The 17,440-nt window shown below is 45.4% G+C and overlaps 2 protein-coding genes across 2 annotated transcripts in view; one reads left to right on the top strand and one right to left on the bottom strand.

Moving 5' to 3' along the window:
- TppII (Tripeptidyl-peptidase II) overlaps positions 1-6,065 on the top strand; it is a 162,451-nt gene extending 156,386 nt beyond the window's left edge. Inside the window, exon 22 of the mRNA XM_068358249.1 lies at positions 4,605-6,065. Coding sequence (XP_068214350.1) covers positions 4,605-4,814 — 210 coding nt within the window. The 3' untranslated portion in view covers positions 4,815-6,065. The remainder of the gene's footprint in view (positions 1-4,604) is intronic.
- Positions 6,066-10,272: 4,207 nt separating this feature from the next.
- Pus10 (Pseudouridine synthase 10) overlaps positions 10,273-17,440 on the bottom strand; it is a 219,546-nt gene continuing 212,378 nt past the window's right edge. The window contains exon 10 of the mRNA XM_068358729.1: positions 10,273-10,423. Coding sequence (XP_068214830.1) covers positions 10,376-10,423 — 48 coding nt within the window. The 3' untranslated portion in view covers positions 10,273-10,375. The remainder of the gene's footprint in view (positions 10,424-17,440) is intronic.

Here is a 17,440-nt window from a genome sequence, read left to right on the forward strand (position 1 = left end):
AATCGGCATTTTTCTCCTAAGATATCTTGACGATTGGCTGCTTCCAGCAGACTTGGTGGCAACCCCTTCTTCAACACCGAGACAGGCTGTTCTAGTTTTGCCAAGATCTAGGGATCGTGATAAATTTTGAAGTTAGCACTGCTCCCCTCTCAAAGACTGGTGTATCTGGGTATGATAATAGACACCAAACTTCAGTAAGTGTTAACATTAAACGACAGAGTACAGAGGCCAAGGGAGGTACAACCCCTTCCTCAGATGAAAAGAGCTTCCAGCCCAACAGTGGTTGTCTCCTTGGTCACCTAGCATCCGTGGTCCGTCTAGTGCCCAACGGTCACCTCAGGATTCAATCCCTCCAGTGGCGGCTGAAATCCAGGTAGAGCCAGCACTCCAGCTCACTGTTTACGCTTATCCCTATTGGACAGGAGCAAATGACAGATCTTCAGTGGTGGTGATGGAATAGAACTTCACAGAGGGACAGACCTTCTTGTCCCTCCCCTGGAATTTATGCTTTATAGATACAGGCACATCAAAAGAAAGGTGGGGGTCCCACATGCTGCACCACACATCCTCTGGGCTATGGTCAGAGTCCAAAAGGTACCAGCACATAAATCTTTTGAAGATGAGAGCAGCTTTTCTAGCTCTTAAAACTGTTCCAGGCAGGTCACTCTGTAGTGGTGATGAGTGATAACACCACAGTAGTGGCGTATGTAAACAAACAGCCCTTATGCCATCTAGAAGTGGAGAGATGTTGAGAAGGACAGAAGAAAATTTGGTGTCCGTATCAGTTCACTTTATTCCAGGCAAGAGGAATGTGCTCGCAGACAATCTGAGCAGAGCGACTCGGGTAGTGGGCTCTGAATGGTCTTTGAATAATCTAGTGGCCAACAAAGTCCTGATTTTGTGGGGTTACCCGACTTTGAACCTGTTCGTGACATCCCTGAACTTAGGCTCCTTCTATACTGTTCCCCAGTCTCAGACCCTCAGGCTCTCTAGCAAGATGCACTCCAACAATGGTGGGACAAAATCGACGTGTACGCCTTTCCCCCTTTTTGTCTGATGAGAAGGGTGCTCAACAAGACCAGAGCATCCAACAGTCTATTTATGACGCTAATAGCTCTGCTGTGGCATCACGCTGAGTGGTTTCCGGACTTTCTGGAGCTCGTAATAGAGCTTAAACGCACTGCAGCAGCTCGCCCCCCGAGTGTCAGAACTCTCTGTCAGCATGGGGAAGGTCAAGAGGAGGGTCAATAAAAACACCATCTCGGCTTAGATTTGCACGGTCATTGACCAGGCCCTCCTACTGCTCATGAAGTTGGCCATAAGCATGTCCTTGGCATTCAGGTGTAACTATTCTGTAAAACAGGTGTTACAAGAAGATGTGTGGAAGCATCAAACAACCTTCACTGCCTACTACCTGCGAGATGTGACTCAGAGGAACATGGAAATGTGTTTCGTTGGTTCTGTGGTGGCTGCACACCAAGTGGTGTAAAATACCTCAGGCTCCTTGATGTACAAGTAGCAGAGGGTTGAGGTATAGGTTACCTGTGATTAATGTAGGGTGAATGTACAAGAATGACTGGCTCTTTTCTTTTCTGTCATCTTCTCCCTTGAACAGCACCATGTGTCTGCACGCTGGCCTTGCCTATCTGCAGGTAATAACAGTTTCCCTTGTGTAACCTAGTACAGTATAGATATCATACTTGTACACATCCCTGATACTCCTCGCAAGGTTGGTGTTTGGAAACTTTGTTTGATTTAACTTTCCTATTTTTAACTCTAAATATTCCTACCTAGATAGTCACATTGATAGTTCCTCACAAGCAAACAACTTGCTCAGGCCACTATCAGCGCATTATACAATGCTTTCCTTTTAGCAAGTTGTCAAGGTTTTTCCCAGATACAGTGTAAACCTGTACAGGTAAAAACCAGGGTCAGTGGCCAATCCAGTGGTCGGACTTTCACCCAACTAACGGGCGAGTCATCCCCATTAGATAGCGCAAGGTTTGTTTAGTGTCTGAATAAATTACTAATTTGGAAGTAATTTTTATTTTTCCTAACGATACCAACCTGTACTGGTAGCAGACACAGAAGAGAAGCTTGACCGACTAGTGACAGAATTTGGAAGGGTGTGAGAGAGAAGGAAGTTGAGAGTTAATGTGGGTAAGAGTAAGGTTATGAGATGTACGAGAAGGGAAGGTGGTGCAAGGTTGAATGTCATGTTGAATGGAGAGTTACTTGAGGAGGTGGATCAGTTTAAGTACTTGGGGTCTGTTGTTGCAGCAAATGGTGGAGTGGAAGCAGATGTACGTCAGAGAGTGAATGAAGGTTGCAAAGTGTTGGGGGCAGTTAAGGGAGTAGTAAAAAATAGAGGGTTGGGCATGAATGTAAAGAGAGTTCTATATGGGAAAGTGATTGTACCAACTGTGATGTATGGATCGGAGTTGTGGGGAATGAAAGTGATGGAGAGACAGAAATTGAATGTGTTTGAGATGAAGTGTCTAAGGAGTATGGCTGGTGTATCTCGAGTAGATAGGGTTAGGAACGAAGTGGTGAGGGAGAGAACGGGTGTAAGAAATGAGTTAGCGGCTAGAGTGGATATGAATGTGTTGAGGTGGTTTGTCCATGTTGAGAGAATGGAAAATGGCTGTCTGCTAAAGAAGGTGATGAATGCAAGAGTTGATGGGAGAAGTACAAGAGGAAGGCCAAGGTTTGGGTGGATGGATGGTGTGAAGAAAGCTCTGGGTGATAGGAGGATAGATGTGAGAGAGGCAAGAGAGCGTGCAAGAAATAGGAATGAATGGCGAGCGATTGTGACGCAGTTCCGGTAGGCCCTGCTGCTTCCTCCGGTGCCTTAGATGACCGCGGAGGTAGCAGCAGTAGGGGATTCAGCATTATGAAGCTTCATCTGTGGTGGATAATGTGGGAGGTTGGGCTGTGGCACCCTAGCAGTACCAGCTGAACTCGGTTGAGTCCCTGGTTAGGCTGGAGGAACGTAGAGAGTAGAGGTCCCCTTTTTTGTTTTGTTTCATTTGTTGATGTCGGCTACCCCCCAAAATTGGGGGAAGTGCCTTTGGTATATGTATGTATGTACAAACCTGTAGATATATAAATTGCCCGGCCATCACCTATTCCTCATAGGTCCTGCCTGCAATAAAAAAGTGACTTTGTTTCACTGATGCAAGAGTGACTACCCCTCTCCTAGTGGTTGGGTGGTTGTCACCTCGCATTAAAGTCTTAATGGCTAGTCTTCCAGCTTCGGCAAAAGATAATCCCTATTAAATAGCTACAGGTTTTTATTGTTCGGAAAAATACAAATTACTTCCAAAGTTGTCATTTTGTGATGTCTAAAGAGGACATCCTTTGAACCTCTCGGCAAGGGATCAAACAGAGATCGAACTTAAATATTACTATTGATGATGGTGAAAAAGGAGGACCTGATGACCTGAGCAGTTTATTACCCTGACCGACTAGGGCAGTTAGCTTATAACTTATAAGGACTGCTCCTGCCCCAGCCGCTTCCGACGGGAGTGGGTGAGATAGTTGGTAACCATATAGTTACCAGAATCCCACAGTGTCTTAAAATTTTGGTCGTGGAAAAGCAACAATGGAGTAAACCACTATACATGACTGGTTTGTATAACAAGAAAAAATGCAAATTATTTTTTTAAAATTGTGGTATTTCAGTTTATAAAAGTGTTTTATTTTTTAATTACGTACTGCCTGATTATTAACACCAAAGCTGAGATCAATCTCATATGCTTAGTTTTATACTCTAAACAGTACAGTAGTTATTAAAAAAAGTTTTATCTTAATTGTATAGTGTATTAACGTTGGCAGAGAAATAGACTGTACATTCATGACTATAGTTGCTACATTTTATGCTTTTCTAAAGGTCTTGGGTGTCTGTGCATCTCACACCGCACATTGGACTGTAGGCATTAAGGGTCTTTGCAGCATTCCTTCGGTCCCAAGCTGCACTTGGATCATATCCTATTACTTTAACTCTATATTTACTTTCATTCTTTCATGTTGCTGTCCAACTTCTATCTTAACTAATTATGTGGTTTTATCTGATAGACACTTTGATGCTGAATGTCACAGGGTCCAGTGCCGTGCTATAGCCCAAATCCATAAATTACATCCAATCCAATAATTCCTTCTATTGAAATGATTTGTTCTGGTGGATTTTTGTGAATGCCAGCCCAAGTACAGAATAAGTTGCTAGGGACAGCTGGCATCTTGGTTATTCTGACCACTTATTTGTTGAGCATAATTGTGAAATCAGAGGAAACAGCTTGCAAGTTTATTTTCAGAATTTCTGGAAAATAATGATATTTCCCAACTTGATCATACTTTAGTGTTGGAGTGACTTCCCTTCACCTTAAGTGACAATCTATTCCAGCTCAATGTTAATTAGTAATGTGTAATCCTAAGGATTTTTAGAACTGGATTCCAGAAATAATTAATGCTGTTCTCACATATTTGTTTGTCTGTTTCAAGTTTTTAAATCTCTTAATATACAGAATATGACATGTCTAAAGGAAATTAGATTTCTAGGTGTTGTGATTTTTAAAAGTATTTCTAAACTCGTGTATTTTTTTCAGGTTAATTCATTTTTTGCCAGTTATTATCAAGTACGAGAATTTTATGGATTATCATCCCGCATAGTTTTACGGCAGTGTGAAGAGAAGTGGACCCGTGATAACGAGGCAAAATTGACTGATGCCTATACTCGAATGGGCTGGACCCATGCTGCTAGCCTCATTGCTAGTTCTCATCCATTACGATTCCCAACTAGTTTTGCACCATTTTAACGTGGATGGGGATGTTCATAATCAGTGACGCTGGCCGCCATGAACTATACTGCCATTTAGCTTGTGTATTAATATGGAAGCTTTGAGTGAATCTGTAATGGAATTTAAAGATTGATATTTATTGGAAGTGCATTTGTCTGGTGATTTTATGAAGCAATATTGTTTTGAATGATGGAAAGGGTGCTATGATCATTGCAATATGTGATTATACTTGCAAATTTTATAATTTTATAAAGTTTGGTTGTTGGTTATTGTTAGACTACATACTATAAATTTTCTTTTTATAATTTTTTAATGTGCACATTCATATGAAGGATGGTGCTGACTGAGTAATGCAAAAATCTTATTCTTCCTATTACTGTTTTCATGAACTTGTAATTTAAGGACCATTTCCAACTGTATAACTAGCTACTTGGGTGAGCATTTTTTTTTTCTTTCCCCTTTCTTCTAGGAAGGTCATGTTATTAATTTGTTTTTAAAGGAATCCACAGTTTCATGTGGCTATAGTGTTGATACAGTTCAGTCTTTACTGATCGATTACTTTGTTCTGAAGTGTGTATATAGCATAGAATTACAGATATTGAGAACAAAATTTATTTTTATTGACAAAGTAATATATTTTCTTGTCATATTTACTTTATAGTGTTACATGCATTGGACTGTTGGATAATTTTAGTTACTTTGTACTTTCTGTATATTTGCTATAGAACTTTCATTTTAACTTTGTTTTTTATGCATTTGAATACCATAAAGGGTATAATTAAGGAATTTTAAAACACTGCAAATCAACCATGTACAAAAGAAGATATATTTTATAACTTTTTTTTTATTACTATATACTGGTATTTTTACACATTAAGGCATCTCAAATTTGCTGTCTCGAGGACTTGACATATTTACTAGTGCATAAACATTTTATAGTAACATTATTCGATTTTCCAATATTGGCATAGAAAGTGTTGAAATTCCTTTAGGACCTCTTAACCTTGTGAGAAACATAATCTATTCTCTTCAAGTGAGCGTTTTTCATAGTACATGGTCATCATTTATTTATGTACTGTTTTCATGTTTCTTTACATTATATGTCTACTTTTGTTTGTTGCATCTGTGCACGTGAAATAGCTACCCAAAGTCAGGAAGGTGGTTGAAAACTCTGTTTTGAGAGTATAGAAGATTACTGAATTATCAATTTCATAAACCATGAAAAAAAAAGAATATTTGTAACATGCCAAAATAAATGAAAAAGCGTAATTAACTTCTTTAAACATTCCCAATTTTATATTGTACTGGGAATAGATTTCCTTGAGTGTTGATTGCAATTTTAGGTTAGTATGCAAAGACTGGATATTTTGCAAGTGCTAACTGATAGGTCTAATGAACATTTTGCTATTCACATCCTGTGCTTGGAATTGTTTATTTTAAATGCCTTCCTGTATTTGGACACAAACTACACCATGTACTTAATTTTTGTTTGCTCCAATGTGAATACAAACACTCGTCATTTAATAGGAGAACAATTTCTTGTCCTTTAATAGAGCATGATTTAAGGGGACCGTCCGCTATGTCCTGCATTTTTTTTCTTCTAATGATTCAAAATACACAATTTCTGTTTTAGACATATACCTTCATCATATAAAAATTTCATCATATAAACATTCCAAGTCATTTGATCAAAAACTTCAACTTTTTTATTTATTAGGAAAATTCATGATTTGAAAAAAAAATTTAGGTACATTTTTCTCCATTATTGACACCTATTGTATTTAAAATCATACTATCAAAACTTCTTTATAAATCGAATAATTCTGTGACAAATGTAAGATTTAACTTTTTTTTTTTCCCACTCTAAACGTACAATAATCATTTGCCAGCGCACACAGTAACCTTAAGAGCAGTGGGCATGTACTCTGAGCTTGACAAAGCCTGGCTGTTTCTAATTTATTTTTTCTCTTTTCAGATTGTTTTGTGTGTGAGGAATGGATTCAACCTGTATGCATGCTGGTCTGCCCTGGTCAACCTGGCCATCACAGCAAGTTCATGAGCAGGCAGATTGTCAATCCTTGTGCTTTGTGTCCCCTTTGCAGTCCTGTGATTGTTGAAGCCCCCCCCCCCTGCCCCTTTACAATTGTTTGAATAAGGCAGAGAAGGTGGCTGAGAGAGACTCCTCCTAAGAAGCCCTTCTTTGGCTTCCTCTAAAACAGAGTCCTTCGGAAGAAAATCAAAGAATGAAAGTGACTACAATCTGCTCTCAGGGTGAGCTTCAGGGGAGGCAGGTTTGTCACCAACCAATGAAGGTGATATTCCCATCCTTCCCTTTGACCTGAGACCACAGTCTTAAAGACTGTTGTTCCCTGGGGACTTGAACCTAAGGACCTTGTGGTTTGCCTTTGGTGTTGGTGTTCAGTCTACAAAGTACAAAGTTGCTGAAGGTTTTAGCTGATGCTCAGCCCACCAGGGCTACTGCAGCTGTGCCTTTCTCATCTTCCGCCCCAGAAAGAGTTATGGATACGACAAAAGAGTCCCGGCCTAATGGAGAGGATCCCCGAAAGGGGAGTCTGCGGTATCGACGACAAGAATATCTTCAACAATGTCTAATGGTAAGGGGATGAAGCGCCCTTGCACGATGTCCTCCTTCTCCCAGCTCTGCACCTTTAACCTTGTCCTCTGCACCTGAGCCTTTAGACACTTCTCCTCACTAAAAATGGAGTGGAGCGAATATACGGATGTGGTCACATACGAATACTCACACCATTGGCCTGAATGATGACAGTCTTCATCATTCCCTTCCTTTGTCTGAAAGTGATACTTCCAGGGGAACAACCCCACACAGAGGATGAGAAATATTACCCTAAAGAGGACAATGTCGCCATAGAGATTCAAACGCTTGGCCAGTTCCACATATGCAATACCAACGGGATAGCTCTTCAGTCTTAAGATCTTTCAGAAAAAAGTCTCCACCCGCAAGACATTTGCATGCTACCTCACCTGCAGCAAGGTTTTTGTGTTCACACTTGCCTATTGTGATTGGTCTCCACATCATCATTCCACTTTGGAATGTAATGCAGCTATTACACCCTTTAATAGTACATTACACGACAGGGCCCAGAGTATTTGGACTAGACTTCGAATATTCATCTTGTGATTTCAATATACGAGCTTTGTGACGATGGTTCCTCTGAATCTCACGTCATTTGAGAGCTTCGGCAAGAAATCTGTTCTGCCCAGATCTCCCAGCCAGAGGATGACCTTCTCCCCAATATTCCATCTCATCCAGAGAGATGTACCTACCTTCTCGTTTCAGTAATGGGTCGAGGAGATTATCCCACCCATGTCTGTACTGAAGATCATCAGAACGGCTGTCCAAAGATACATCAGTGCCTGTTTCTCACTGCAATCTCTTATTTGTCCTTCAGTGGTACAGGCATGCACCGTCACGTAAGACGTATGCAAAGGCCACTATCCGGGCAGCAGATGGCCTCTTCATCAACCTATCAACCTAGATATATATCTTAGGGTTGAAGAGTTGGGGAAGTCAACCAACTCGTTCACAAGGGAGGTTGGCCAGGGCACCAGCCATCTGTTGAGATACTACCACTAGAGAGTTATGGGGTCCTTCGACTGGCCAGACAGTACTACATTGGATCTCTATCTCTGGTTATGGTTCACTTTCCCTTTGCCTACACATACACCGAATAGTCTGACATATTCTTTACAGATTCTCCTCTCTCCTCATACACCTGACAACACTGAGATTACCAAACAATTCTTCACCCAAGGGGCTAATTACTGCACTGTAATTGTTCAGTGGTTACTTTCATTTTGATAAGGGTAGAAGAGACTTTAGCTATGGTAAGCAGCTCTTCTAGGAGAGCAGCACTCCAAAATCAACCCATTGTTCTCTAGTCTTGGGTAGTGCCATAGCCTCTGTACCATGGTCTTCCTCTGTCTTGGGTTAGAGTTCTCTTGCTTAAGGGTACACTCGTACATGCTATTCTATCTAATTTCTTTCTCTTGGTTTGTTAAAGTTTTTATAGTTTCTACAGGATATATTTATTTTAATGTTGTTGCTATTAAAATATTTCATTTTTAGTTTTTTCTTTACTGAGCTATTTTCCCTGTTCGGGCCCCTGAGCTTATAGCATCCTGCTTTTCCAAGTAGGGTTGTAGGTTAGCAAGTAGTAATAATAATATACCATCAACCCTTCATCGGAATCCAAATTTAGACCATCACCAAGTCGATGGCATTGGGGAACTAACTAGGGCACCAGTCATGGTGGGGATGACATCCATTAAGTGGCACTTTGGTGCCCCTCAAGGATTGAAGACCAACCTTGAATTGCCTTGATTGGAGCTTGCTCAACCTGACGAGGCCCGTCCTTAAATTGCCTTGGTTGGATCTTGCTCGGGCGATCAAATTGTCTTTGAATTGCCTTGGTTGGAGCTTGCTCAATCTGATGAGGCCCTTCCTTGAATTGCCTTGGTTGGAGCTTCCTCAGCCTGATGAGGCCTGTCCTTGAATTCCTTTGGTTGGAGCTTGCTCAACCTGACGAGGCCCGTCCTTGAATTGCCTTGGTTGGAGCTTGCTCAACCTGATGAGGCCTGCCCTTGAATTGCCTTGGTTGGAGCTTGCTCAAGTGGCTTTGCAGTGTAAATGCTCAGGTCTCTGATTCAAATAACTCGTTATGCTCGAACAAGGTCCTGTCTCCAGCATTCTCTAAGCAAAAGAATTAGGAAGTCCTATGTTACTGAAGATGCAAACCCCTCTCCTCTTCGTATTGATGCTGCTGTTCAGACTTTATTACTAGGGACCTTAGAACTTGTAGTCCAAGATAAGAATATCAAGATAAGAATATGAGGATGAAAGTAGCTGACTTCTGCCACAGGATCCGGAAGATACATAATACAGTATTATTATTATTATTATTACTTTCTAAGCTACTGAAAGATTTAAATATATAAGGCTTATTGTATTTACTGGATACTATAAAAGATTTTGATGTTAACAAATAGCTCATTTTATTAATACAAGAAAGCCACTAGCCTATTGTACTGAATTCTGTACTATGATTTTATAATTGCAATAACCAGGCTGTCATCTTAAAAGATTTGCTGAAGATGACAGAATAATTGCCAACTAAAGAAGATAGGTTTTATGCACATTGAGGAATCATTCCTTTGGGGCATGTAATCGATGTTGAACTTTTTTCCAATATGTGATATATATAGTATGACGCCCATTTAGATTCCATTTTAGGGTGTACCTACTGAATGTCCCAAGTGGGACAGATTTTAATGATTTATGAAAGGTAACATTTTCCTCAAAAGATTACTAATAGTGTAAGAAATGAAAAATAAAAATTAAGTTTTGTAACACTTGGCTGCTTTCCTTAATATTTAGTTTCCTTTCCTGGACTGATAGGCACATAAAATATATAAATTTTGACTTAAAAAAATCCTTTATTGAATAAAAAAAACCCTTAGTATGCTATGAAAGGCAGTCACTGCATTCAGGAGGCCAGTCCAAAAAAATCCTTTATTGAATAAAAAAAACCCTTAGTATGCTATGAAAGGCAGTCACTGCATTCAGGAGGCCAGTCCAAGGCAACTTTCTGTAATAAACAAAATTTTGATTAGCTAAACTGCTTTGAAAAGAGAAAATTAAAAACTACTGTACAAAATTAATTTTCAAATATACTGTACTTACACCACATATATACGACGCAACGTGGGATTAAGATACATATATGTAACTACCAAGGAAGTTACATATTTAAAATGACAAATGTGGAGATAATTTTTATTTTTCCTAACCATATACACCTTGGCTATTTACATGGGGTATTACTTTCGGCGTAGCTGAAATGACGAGCCATTAGATTTTTAACGAGGGTTAACTACCCTCTCGCTAGTTAGCGAGGGGGTAGGGGAGGGGTAGCTAGCTACCGCTCCCCCTCACACACCGGTGAACTGATTCACTTCGCTTAGAGATAGGACTTCACGGGGGACAGGGCTGGCGGGCAAATATGTGTAAATAGCTAAGGTTTGTATGGTTAGGAAAAATACAAATTATCTCCGAATTTGTCATTTGTTCCGTAACCGAAATACAAACCACGCTATTTACATGGGGTGACTTAACCCTTTAGGTACGGTGGAAAGTCCCAGCCTTACTGGCTTTGGCTGAAGTCCTTTAGATGGAAATCTAGGTTAGGACGTTCCCAATACCACCTCATCAGGGTAAGGGGGATGCGACAGTATTATATTTAATACTAGGAGCACAAGGAAGCATGGTTTACCTGCAGTGGTTTGAGGTCAGCTATGCAGAGAACCCAGGATGCTGCTTTCCCCAAGAGAGGGGAGGATGAAGAAGAGTAAGGGCCAGGCATACTTTTTCATTCATGCAGTCTAAAACCGGGTAACAATGCCCTCAACCTTCTGCTACCTGTCCATTAAGGAGCCTGAGGTTAGACCAGCTGTTGTGCAGCCACCACAGGGCCGATAGAGAACGTATCGAGGCTCCTGTGGGTCACGTCCTGCAGGTAGTGGGCTGCGAAGGTCGTTTGATGCTTCCAGACCCCAGCTTGTAGCACCTGCATCACAGAGAAGTTTCTCTTGAATGCCAGGGACGGAGGAGGGTCTGGATTCAGGGAATGATGGATGACCCTTCGAATCCAAACAAATGGTATTCTTGGTGACCCTCCTCTTCGTCCTTCCCGTGCTCACAAACAGGGCTTGTACGCAAGGACGGACTGCAGCTGATCTTTTAAGATGACGCCTCAGACTCCTTACTGGGCATGGTAGGAGATGGTCTGGGTCATCTGTTACAGAATGAAGACTCGAAACCCTGAAGGAGTCGAACCGTGGGTCCGGAACCCCAGAATGTTGAGTCTTGGCAACAAAGTCAGGGCCGAACCTGAACGTTACCTCCCCCCATCCCCTTGAATGGGCAACGTCGTACGAGAGACCATGAAGTTCACTGACACGCTTGGCAGAAGCTAGAGCGAGCAGGAACACCGTCTTCCAAGTCAGGTGACGATCAGAAGCCTGGCGTAATGGTTCGAACGAAGGTCTCCTAAGAGCCCTGAGAACCCGAACCCAGTTCCATGGAGGAGGTCTCAATTCCGACTGAGGGCAGGTAAGTTCGTAGCTTCGTAAGATCAAGGAAAGTTCCAGCGAAGAAGAAATGTCCAATCCTTTCAGCTTGAAGGCCAGGCTTAAGGCTGAGCGATAGCCTTTCACCGCCGAGACCGAAAGGCGCATTTCCTCCCGCAGATAAACAAGAAACTCTGCTATTGCTGGAATAGTAGCATCGAGGGGAGAGATACCCCTCCCACGACACCAACCACAGAACTCTTTCCACCTCGCCTGGTAGACCCCTGCAGATGACTTTCGCAGGTGTCGAGACATCCTCTCCGCAACTCGTTGCGAAAAGCCTCTCTATGTGTGGGGAGATGCTGGATAGTCTCCAGGCGTGGAGCCGAAGCGAAGCTACGGGCTTGTGGAAGATGTTGCAGTGTGGTTGCTTGAGTAGCTCGTGTCGTGGGGGAAGTTCTCTGGGGAGTTCCGTCAGGAGCTGCAGAAGGTCCGGGAACCACTCTGCATGATGCCATAGCGGAGCTATCAAGGTCATCGACAGGTTGACCGATAGTCTGGTTTTGTTGAGCACCCTTCTCATCAGACAGAACGGTGGGAAGGCGTAGACGTCGATGTTGTCCCACCGTTGTTGGAAGGCATCTTGCCAGAGTGCCTTGGGGTCCGGGACTGGGGAGCAGTACAGCGGGAGCTTGAAATTCAAGGCTGTCGCGAACAAGTCCACTGTCGGGGAACCCCACAAAGTCAGGACTTAGTTGGCTACTAGAAAATCTAAAGACCACTCGGTACTCACTATCTGCGAAACTCTGCTCAGACTGTCGGCGAGCACATTCCTTTTGCCCGGAATGAAGCGAGCTGATAGTGGTATCGAGCGGACTTTGGCCCATCTCAGAATCTCTACTGCAAGAATGGATGATAGCTGTTGTGAAAAGGTACCTCCCTGCTTGTTGATATAAGCCACTACTGTGGTGTTGTCGCTCATCACCACCACAGAGTGGCCCGCCAGGGTCTGTTGGAACTGTTGAAAGGCCAGATATACAGCCTTCATCTCTAGCAGATTGATGTGGAGGTACATTTCTGATTCTGACCACCGACCTGAGATCCTGTGGTTCAGAACGTGGGCCCCCCACCCTTCTTTTGACGTGTCCGAGAACAGCATCAAATCCGGGTGGAGGACGAGAAGATCCACTCCCTTTCGAAGGTTTCCGTCGGTCAACCACCACTGCAGGTCCGTCCGTTCCGCGGGCCCTATGGGAACCAGAAACTCCGGGGAATCGTGGCCTCGACTCCACCGGGACTTGAGCCGCCATTGTAGGGATCTCATCCTGAGGGGCCAGGGAGGACAGGTGACCTAGAAGACGTAACCAAGATTGGGCTGGAAGCTCTTCCCGTCTGAGGAAAAGTTCTGCGACCCTCCTCAGCCTTGCTATCCTGTCGTCTGATGGAAAGGCTTTGTGGAAATTGGTGTCCAATATCATGCCTAGATATACCAGTCGTTGAGATGGAAGCAGAGAAGACTTCTCGAGATTTACCATGATCCCTAGATCTTGGCAAAGTCCCAGAAGCTTGTCTCGGTGTCGAAGAAGGGTTGACTCCGAGTCTGCCAGGATCAGCCAGTCGTCCAGATAGCGAAGGAGACGGATGCCGATCCTGTATGCCCACTTAGATATCAGGGTGAACACTCTGGTGAACACCTGTGGTGCTGTGGAGAGACCGAAACACAGCACCTTGAACTGGTAGATCTTGTTGTCTAGGCTGAATCTCAAGCACTTCCTGGAAGACGGATGGATTGGGATCTGGAAGTACGCGTCCTTTAGATCCAGTGTGCACATGAAGTCTTGCAGTCTCACTGCAAGTCTGACTGTCTCTGCTGTCTCCATGCTGAACGGAGTTTGTTTGACAAACTTGTTCAGGGCTGAGAGGTCGATGATGGGTCTCCAGCCTCCAGACGCCTTCTTTACAAGAAAGAGTCGACTGAAGAAGCGTGGGGAGCCGTCGACGACCTCTTGTAGAGCATCCTTCTTGAGCATGGTCTCGACTTCTGCACGAAGGGCTAGCCCCTTTGCTGATCCCATGGCATAGGAGCTCAACGACACTGGATTCGCTGTCAGGGGAGGAAGAGATGTCGTGAACGGGACGCGATATCCTTGGCTGATCACAGATCGTCCAGGAATCGGCACCGAGTTGCTGCCACCTGAACGCGCAACTCTGCAGGCATCCCCCCACTGGCGGACACGCAGGGGGATTGCCAATCCTAGCGTTTGCGGCCTCAGCCGCTCCCTCTAGGATTCTTGCCTCCCCTGGAGGACTTCACGCCCTTCCTATCCTTGACGGGAAAGGGCTGCTGTTTGGACACCAATGCCTATGCTGCCGGAGCCGGTCTCGATGTCCTAGACTGACGAGGCTGTTGTTGTTAAGGTGCTGGAGGCTTGTAGGGTCTGGATGTAAGAGCCCTTTGGAGGAGAGAATCGTGATTCGACTTCCTCCACCTCTCAGCTGTACGTTCCACATTCTTGGGCTCAAACAGGTTCTTTCCAAGGATGGAAGAGTGTCTGAGCCTGCAGACATCCACATCTGGGACCTTTGCATGGAACCTCTCGGTCACCGCATCACGACGCTTCAAGATCGAGTTTGCCCACAAGTTCGAAACTTGGTGAGCCAGAAACTCGATGGTGCGCGTGCCCGAGAGGAGAAAAGTCTCCATGGCCTTCCTGGTGCTCTCCTTGGACAAGTCCTCGGATCGCAGCAGGATGCCCAGAGACCCCAGCCAGACATCCAGCCATGAATTGGTCTGCATGGCACACTTTGCGACCTTCTCCTGGCTCAAGATCTCTGTAGCCGAGAATGTCACCTGCCGGGCGGAGAGTTTCTCGAGAGAAATTCCCCTGGAGAGCTCTTCCACAGAATGGTGGAGAGGAAGAGCTAAACAAGACTCCTCCATGATCTCGAAGTACCTCCTTTGCTGCACGTGAGGAGGTGGGAGGAGTTTGTTGCCGGCAGGGGAACGGCTGGAGGAGGCGAGTTCGGAGAGCTGGCTCTCTACCTTGTCTCTGGCGCTCTTAACCCCCTGGGACCAGGGCAGAGCCGCACTGGCCTTCGGATGTTTTTGAGTGCCATAGACTTGGTCCAGAACCGTATCCTTGCCTTCACGAGGGGTGGTCTCCGGGTCCTCGAAACTGTTGAGTTGCCTCGTCAGACTCGGGACCTGCCAGAAGGCATGCTCCGACTCGTGCAGCTCTCCTCCTTGTGGACTAGCAGCAAAGTCTCCTGTCCCCAACTGCTCTACTTGGGGGGACACACGGACATTCTCCTGGGGTCTAGCTGGCTCTGGTCGAATCCGAGATGAAGACTTGGGGACAGTCTTCGAGTCCTTGGGCTTCCTCCTAGGAGAGATACAGGACTCCAGTAAAGAAGTCTGAGGGCTCCTCGCTGCTCCCACACGAGACGATTCTCCTACTCGAGGTGGGGTTCCTCCCATTGGTGCCATGGGAGAATGTCCCACCTCGCTGGACTCTCCTGAGGACGGAAAGGCTTCGTCCACAGGGGAAGGAGAAACCGTCTGAGGGGGGGAAGGGACCTTCCTGACGGACTTCTTGGGAGCCAGTTTGACCCTAGGAGAAGTTATCACGAAGTCCACTCCTCTCCTCTTCAGCGGGGACGAGGCTGCCGTTGGTTTGAGGCCTAGATCAACGAGGGCCGGCTTAACAGCCTGGACGACCGCTTTGATCAGAGACCCCAACCAAGGCTGACGGCAAACAGACTCGGTGTCAGCGACTCCCGCTGGAGGGAAGGGGATCGGGCGATCCTTAGGAGTGGATACCACAGGGTCTACCTGAAAAGAAGGGTGTTGCCTAGACCTCTCTGAAGAATCTTCCTCCTCCTGCAAGAGCGCTGCTCTGCGCTTATGCGGTGGAGATCGTGACGATGATCTGGAAGTACGCGTTGCTCCCGAGGACTTGCAAGGTTGCCCGTGCTGCAAAACCCGGCGGGAATCGCGATCGGGGTCGCGCTGGAGCTGGTGCGATGGTAGAATCGCGGGTTCGCGCGCGGGCGAGAGAGCGTGTGGGTGCGTAGGCGTCCACAGCGCATCTGCATCCGCAAAAGGAGAAGGAAGGCTAGCAGGTTTGGCAGGCGTCGGTGATCGCGAACGATCAGCTGAGAGGTCTAGCGATGCGGCTGTAATGGTCTGCTCACGTCGAGGAGGCTCCTCTGCGGGAGACGTCGAAGGCGAAGAACCAAAGAGGCGCCTCCTAACCCCCTTGTAAGGGGAAGGAAGGCCTTGACGGCGAAGAGGAGGTTGAGCCTTACGGCGAAGACGACCTCGAGGGGCAGCAACACCATCGTCGGTCCTCTGAAGAGGAGTCTCTGTCAGTGAACTCCCCCGGGGGGAAGAATCACCCGCAGGAGAGACCGTTGGACCCGGCTCCTCCCTCGAAGGATGTTCGGAGGGGGGAACTGAGCCTTCAGCAACAACGGCAGGGGTTTGGCCCGATCCGTCGGAAGCCTCTGCCACAACAACGTCAACAATAGACAGAGGATCTACCTCTGCTATTACCGGCGACTGTTTGACAGCTGCACCCAACTGGATCAGGTCAAACAGGGCTTCCCTGGAGGGCGAGCCATTAAGCCCCAAGGAAGCCCAAAGCTGCAAAAGATCATTGTTAGACACAGAATCATCAAAATCCTCCCCCGGAGGTGGAGGAGGAGGAGCTGCCTTGCTATGGGAGGCAACTCTCTCTCCCAAACCCCGAGGTTGGTCAACAACAGAAAGGCCTACGCTACCACTCGACAGCCCCTCGCGAGAGACCGATCGAGTGGGAGCTTCGGGCAGTGGAAGAAGAGTCTTTGGAACCTTCCTTCTTCAAGGCAGCCCTTGAAGGAGAAAGGTCACGCTTAGACTTCTTCTTACGTCGCCGGGAAAACCTCTCCCACTGGGAGGTAGACCACTCCCTGCACTCACTACAAGTTTTGTTCCTTTCACACCGTTGCCTCGGCAGTACGGACATAAGGAATGAGGGTCGGTCTCGACCGCCGACATGAACGTTCCACAAGGGCGGTCGGGAAGTCCAGGGCACTTCCGCATGATGGATGGAGGCCAATTTTCAAGAACACAAGCTGTAAGAAAAAGCAAACAAATTAAGGCTGTCAAAAATGCGAGGGTGAGACAGACAGGTCTGATCATCACCCGAGCCAAAAGTGAAGTGAATCAGTTCACCGGTGTGTGAGGGAGGAGGGGTAGCTAGCTACCCCTCCCCTACCCCCCCCTCTCTAACTAGCGAGAGGGTAGTTAACCCTCATTAAAAATCTAATGGCTCCTCATTTCAGCTACGCCGAAAGTAATACCCCATGTAAATAGCGTGGTTTGTATTTCGGTTATGGAACAAATTAAAAATTACTGTACCCATAACTAAAGTATGGAATCATAGTTATGGTACTATCATAAGGCAGGTTACAGAAAATCCTAATTCCAGTTGAATTTATCACATTCACTAAACAAATAACCCCAGAATTTGAATTTATATCCACTAAACTAATAA

Source organism: Palaemon carinicauda, chromosome 35 (genome assembly GCF_036898095.1).
Source record: "Palaemon carinicauda isolate YSFRI2023 chromosome 35, ASM3689809v2, whole genome shotgun sequence".
In the NCBI taxonomy this organism is placed as follows: domain Eukaryota; kingdom Metazoa; phylum Arthropoda; class Malacostraca; order Decapoda; family Palaemonidae; genus Palaemon; species Palaemon carinicauda.